Genomic DNA, 6,499 nt, shown 5'->3' with positions numbered 1-6,499 from the left:
TCGGCCCCAGCCAGTCCCGTGTCCTGTGCTCCAACCCCTCGGCTCCTCCCCGGGGTCGCAGCTCTGGGACTCACAACCATCGGAGCACAGCACTGCCCTGCACTCACCTCCCCCCTGCCTGCCTGGGCTGGCCGCTGCACAAACCCCCATTTATTTATTAAATGCATTAAATCAATCGATAGCTCCTTTGGTGATGCTCTCATGACGAGCAGGCTGCCCAGAGCCCCGGCCAGGGCACACAGCACAGCAGCAGCAGCTCCCAAGGGCTCAGCACAGCCCAGGGGCAGCTGTCTGATGCACCCTGTCCCAAGGAGAGCCTGAGCCCGCTTACCTGCAGCACTGAGGTGTAATCCACGTGGGACAAAGCCAGCACGGCCGTCCTGTGCTTGTCCTGCCAACTCAGCCCCTCCTCTGCCCTCCCCCGGGCTCTGGGTCCCCCCTGCCAGTGCCACTGAGTGCAGAGCTGAGGCCCCTCCCCTGCATCCCCAGCAGCTCCAGGCAGGGATTTCTTGGGCTGTCTCCACACACCTGAGGAGCACCTGGGCTCTCCTGAGGCTCTCAGCTCTGAGCATCCTCCCAAAGCTCTGCTTTCCCCATCCAACAGTGAAGATTAAATCCTCAAATGACATAAACAGTGACTCAACCCCTGTCACTCTGCCCTTCCTTGGAGGAGTGCACACAGATCTGAGTGTCTGTGCAGGGCCAGCACATCCCACTGTACATCCCTCCACAGAAGGTACAGGACACCTGGAAGTAAGTCTTGGAATAAGTGTGGCAAGCAGCAGAACGGACAGCGTCAGGAATACTCAAGGGATGAGTCCTGAGAAGGGGACCTGGCACTGGCCAAGCTGGGGCTGGAGCATGGATCTCAATCCCAAACTGCCTCCAAAGCTGCCTGGTGCCACATCCCTGGTGCCACATCCCTGGTGCCACATCCCTGGTGCCACGTCCCAGCCTCCCTGCAGGTCCCCTCCGCGCCACCCGCTCTGCTCAGCGTGCAGCAGCTCCTGCTCCCTGCACGAGTGTCACCCAACACGGACACAGCAGCTCCAAACAGAAAGGTGTGACTGCCCCACAGCTGCTCCTGCACTGTGCCCCTCAGCCCCGAGACCTTCCAGCACATCCTGGGAGCACCCTCAGAGCCAAAGGTACGGAAATGAAAAACATTCACCACTGAAGTGATACAGATTCTGCAGCAGCAGCAGCAGCAGCTTTGAAGTCACAGGATCACACATGCTCTGGTGCAGCTGTGGTCTGCAGAGGATGGCCCAAGTCCTCGGGGTGTGCTGGGCTCGGGGAGCCCCCAGCCCCCGAGCCCTGGGCCTCGCCTGCTGCAGAGCCCCTCGTGAACCCCCTCCTCGATCTGGCACAATTTGCAGTTTTTCTGGGTTTGGTTTGGGTTCCTCCAGCCCAGGGCAGGACCCGAGGCCACGGGCTCAGCCCTCACCCCCAGCAGGCACAGGACAGTGCCCGTGGCTGGGTGACAGGGAGGGGACACTCATCCCCTGACAGCGCCTCAGCTGCTGGCAGCCGCTAGTTCTCAAGGAACCATTAAAAGAAAAAAAATAATTCCCAAAGCTCGAGTTTCATGTTTATAAAAGATCTACAAACTAGAATTTCCTCTGTAGAATTCCTCATGATTGATAAAATCCCCCCCATTTCCCTGGGGCCTGGAGGAATGGCTGCATTCAGCAGAACCAGGGCTGGCTCAGAAAACACACCTGGAGCTCTGCAAACCACTCTGGGCTGTGAGGGGAGCGGGGTGACAGGGCCTGGGGGATGCTCACCTGGGGCTCAGCCTCTGCCAACCCAACAGTCAGCCAGGGTCACCCACTGGCTGGCAACCGATGGGCAGTGCCCGCCTGCTCCTGCCCTCCTCTGCCTGCTCCTGCCCTCCTCTGCCTGCTCCTGCCCTCCTCTCCCTGTTCCTGCCCTCTTCTCCTTGTTCCTGTCTGTTCCTGCCCTCCTCTTCCTGCTCCTGCCCTCTTCTCCCTGTTCCTCCCTGCTCCTGCCTTCTTCTCCCTGTTTCTGCCCTCCTCTTCCTGCTCCTGCCCTCCTCGCCCTGTTCCTGACCTCTTCTGCCTGTTCCTGCCTGCTCCTGCCCTCCTCTACCTGCCTCTGCCTGCTCCTGCCTTCCTCTGCCTCTTCCTGCCCTCTTCTGCCTGCCCCTGCCTGTTCCTGCCTGCTCCTGCCCTTATCTCCCTGCTCCTGCCTGTTCCTGTCTGTTCCTGCCCTCCTCTCCCTTGCCCCATCTCTCCTGCCCACCCCTGCCTCCTCCCTGCTGTCCTTGCTCCCTCCTTCCTGCTCCTGCCTGCCCCTGCCCTCCCGCACGCCACGGCTCTGCCTCACAAGCAGCTGCTGGAATTGTCTCTTCTCACTCAGAATTAAAAAAAAAAATATTACTGACTAAAACCCCCAGGAATTTGGTTGGAATCAGGGAAATCAAGATGTCTGTGAAATCCATGGGTTTGGAGCCTGGAAGAGAATAGCAGAGGGTGGAAAGTAGAAAAGTTTCCGTTATAAATAGCCCTCAGTGCAGCCCTTTGGTCTTGGGCGTGTTTTCAGTTGGTAAATTGTAAACCAAGAATATAAATGTGTTTTGTTTTGGCAGAATATTAATATCCTTTACAGAGCTGTTACATCTCGACAGTGTCTGTGAAAGATTTATGCGAGTGCTGACAGAGCGTATCAAAACTGCAAACTGTTCCAGATGTTACAAAAACCCCCCACCTTTCACTTAGAAAAAGGTTTGCTCTGATTTACAAGAACTGGCATGGGAGCGGTCGGGAGTCGCGATGCCCGAGGCAGGGAAGGCAGATGGTGGGAGCTGGGCTGACCCTATGGACAATGCATTGGGAAAAGAGGTCTAGAAGCAGATTTTTCCACACTGATCAAATATATCCATGTCTTGAACAAAAGGCTCCTCTAAGACAAGCTCACACTCATCGCAAGCTTCAGCACAACGCTTTAAGCGATCAACCATGCTTAGCATTCCACAGCAACGCTTTGGGACTAGCTGGGCCACGGGGATCTCAGCGTCCCGCTGCGAAAATTACAGAGACCGTAGCAGTTTGGTATATTTCTGTTTAAAAACTCTATTAGTCACCACCAACTATAGTTCCTAGAAGTATCACTGACCGGTAACTGGCACCCCGGACACTCCGGCTAGGGAAGCCAAGCTAGCGAGTGGCACGGACACGGAGAGGCTCCGGGGAGAAGCGGCCGGCGGGAGGGGACGTGTGTCTGCACTGCTAATCCCGGAAGACTAGTGTCCTATGTACAGGGCCACCTGGCGTGGGACAGCGAGGACAGGGCTGCGCCGCGACTACACGTTAATGACAAACTCGGGGTTGGTGTAGGAGAAGCCAGCAAACTCGTTCTGGTCCAAGTTCATGATGAAGAGTTTGTCCGTGGGCGTCAGCTCCACCGGCTGCCGGGTGAACTCTTTGTCGAAGTTGGAAGTGTCGCGTTTGTCCTTCTGTTAAATGGAAAGCACAGAGTTAATCTGGGGAAGGAGCGAGCCACCAGAGGTGACAGCACCACCAGAGGTGACAGCACCACCAGAGGTGACAGCACCGGCTCCTCGGGGAGCTGTCCCTGGGATGCCACGCTGTCCCCAGGGAGGTGTGCTGTCCCCGAGGGAGCTGCACGGTCCCAGCGCTCCACACTCCACGCCGCTTTCTCAAGCTGCCCCTGAGCAGGAGCTCACAGCCCTGTAGAACAGAAGCAGCCCCGCACCAGCAGCAGGAAGAGGAGAAAACCAGTTTAACACGCCCGAAACACACGAGCAGGACACAGAGGGACAGGTGAAGGGAGCATCCCTCCTGTCCTTTGCTGCGGGAGAGAGAGAGAGAGCATGGAGCAGGTCTCAGCATGCAGAATCCCCACTGCAACCAGAGCTCGGCACTGCACAGGAGGAAGGAGCCTGGAGGAAGCAACATGCCTCGAAATGGCAGCAACAGTCACTACCATGTCAAAATTTGCACAAAATAATCAGCTGCAAGAGCTCTTTCTGCTTTAAGCTTGATTTTTGAATGATGCCGTGATATGGTGTTAAGCAACACTGGTTCATCGATGGAGGATGTGATTTGCTCCAGGGTTGTACAGAGAGAAAACACACAGCACTTCAAAACCTCTGAGAAGGAAAATTCCACATATGCAACATTTTCTCCTTGCAATTGCTTAAGGAGAACAACTTTACAGCTACACCCAAGCCAAAAAAGGGAAAAAAAGGACGTTAGTGTCAGGATTAGCACTGGGAACCTGCTATCAGCACTGCGGAGCCAGCGCCGGGAGCGCGTGGGCTGCTCTTCTAAACCCTGCAGATCACAGAGCGCCCGCCTCGGGGCTGTCCTGCTGTGGGAGGTGACACAGCCACGGCTGGAGGGTGACTGAGCCCTGAAGGTACAGCACAGGCACCCCAGTGACCAGTGGTGGAGGGACACTGGCAGCCAGGAATTGGCTCTGCTCTGCCTCGTTATTAAAGCCACCGGGGACAAAAGGCTTCTCCAGCCCTTCTTCCACGTCCCTATACAGGACAGACCCCAGCTCCCTGCTGGGGGTGACCTTCCCCTGCTGTGACACCGGTAGGATCCTGCCAGCCTTGCAGAAACGATTTGTTCTCCATTTTTCCCAGACTTTGCCTCTGAAGTGTGGCCCCACCATGCCAGGTCCTCGCTGGGCTCTGCTGCACCAGGATTTCCAACCCTGGATTAGTCTGCCAGTTTGGACCTAGGAAAGTAACTGTGGGGGGCCTGCAGGCCCTGCACCCCATCCCACCCCCATGGCTGAGCTCCCACTGCTGAGCTGGGGAAGGACCTGCAGGACAGATGCTGTGTCCTGCTGGGGCATCTTCATGCCTTGAAGGAGCATGGCCAGGACACAGAGCCAGGTTTTCCTGTCAGTCTGGAGAGGCCAGAGGCACCACACTGCAGCTGCAGCCGGATTGAGGCCTGGGAGATGAGCCAGCAGTGCATCAGGACCTCAGGGATGCTTGCAGATTCCACTTGCCCCAGCAGACATCCCATCAGGATGGCTTTAGCCTTGGGCAGGAAGATCAGGAAAAGCCAAGGATGATGGAGCAGAGACGAGGCGGGAAGAAAACAGGTCTGGATGGAGCTCAAGGAGCCGAGAGAGGAGAAGCAGAAGAGGCAGGAGAGGAGGCAGGCTGTGGCTGTGCTGTCAGGCTGTGAGCACAGGGAAATGTTCCACAGGGCACCAGTGTCTGTGGCTCCCAGCCGGGCCCTGGGCACCAGGGTCCCCCCAGGGCTCCTCTCTCCAGCACAGAGAAGGAAGGAGATGTGGATTTGGGGGCACAGAGCAGGAGCAGGGAGCAGACAGGGTGACACGGTCAACTTCAGGTGCAGAGTCCTGCAGGCAAAGGGTGAAGCAGTTGGAATGTGAAGACAAGCCCACCTCGATGGCAGCAGGGTGCCCCAGGGTGCTCCCTGGCCATGGCTCGGGGTCTCTCTGTGGAAAGTTGCCCAAGGCTCCTGGAGAGTTCTTAGATGACCACGTGGTTCCTGAAGTCCACATCCATCCAAACCAACGTGGGCCAGGACAGCACTGTCCTACCAAGCCAGGAGCTTCTCCTGAGCAGGAAAGCTTTGGGATGCTGCAAAGGGAATGACACATCCACATGTGACTGGTGCAGGTTGCCACCCCAGCCCTTGGGAGTGCTCAGCCTGGGAGCCCTGGAGTGGGAAAAACCTCCTGCTGCTGCTTTTGGGCAGCAGAAAGCTCTGGGAGAGGCTGCAATGAGGCCGGGAGGGGGCTCAGGGCAGCCCACTCCCCTGCACTGCCCTCTCCAGCAGCCCCCACTCCTTGGGGCCTTGGCTGGAGGCTGAGCACGGCAAAGTGTGGGTTTGCTGGAATCTTACCTTGAATTCTGCCTGAACTGGTGGCAATTTGGCCTCTGTCAACATGATGAACAATCTCTCTGGGAGCAGGCAGGGAACGGCTGTGTGGGTCTCACGGAGAGAAGGGAGTGCAGGGGACAATCAGGGCTGACGGTGCCTCCAGCGATGGGCAGATTGACTCTGGCAGGTGGTGAGGAGCACAGTGAGGAGCACAGTGAGGAGCACAGCGGGGTGGCGTGGTGGTGGGACAGCGTGGCGGTGGCACGGTGTGGCGGTGGCACGGTGTGGCGGTGCCCAGGTAGGGCTGGCCTGGAGCAGCATTTCTGCCTGGCCCAGGGATGGGGATCCTCCCACGGAGCCCTCTCCCCGCAGCAGAGCTCCAGCAGCAGGTCCCCAAGCTCCCGCTGATGGTCAGGACCTCTTGGAACAACCTTGCAGCGTCCGGAACTTGGCAGCAGCGGGTTCCCAGAGGCAGCAGGGAGGTTAACAGCAGCCTGTAATCCCTCTTCAGCTGCAAGTGCCGATCGCTTCTAACGAGTGCTCCTGGGAGAGCGGGCAGGGATGGATGGATGGATGGATGGATGGATGGATGGATGGATGGATGGATGGATGGATGGATGGATGGATGGATGGTGGATGGA

The 6,499-nt window shown here is 57.6% G+C and overlaps 1 protein-coding gene across 1 annotated transcript in view; it reads right to left on the bottom strand.

Moving 5' to 3' along the window:
* Positions 1-2,650: 2,650 nt before the first annotated feature.
* Positions 2,651-6,499, bottom strand: part of PRKCB (protein kinase C beta) — a 96,988-nt gene continuing 93,139 nt past the window's right edge. The window contains exon 16 of the mRNA XM_014309055.1: positions 2,651-3,478. Coding sequence (XP_014164530.1) covers positions 3,326-3,478 — 153 coding nt within the window. The 3' untranslated portion in view covers positions 2,651-3,325. The remainder of the gene's footprint in view (positions 3,479-6,499) is intronic.

Source organism: Geospiza fortis, unplaced genomic scaffold (assembly GCF_000277835.1).
Source record: "Geospiza fortis unplaced genomic scaffold, GeoFor_1.0 scaffold213, whole genome shotgun sequence".
Classification (NCBI taxonomy): Eukaryota; Metazoa; Chordata; class Aves; order Passeriformes; family Thraupidae; genus Geospiza; species Geospiza fortis.
Note: the sequence above shows the minus strand (reverse complement) of the source record. Positions and strands in the feature narration are given on the sequence as shown.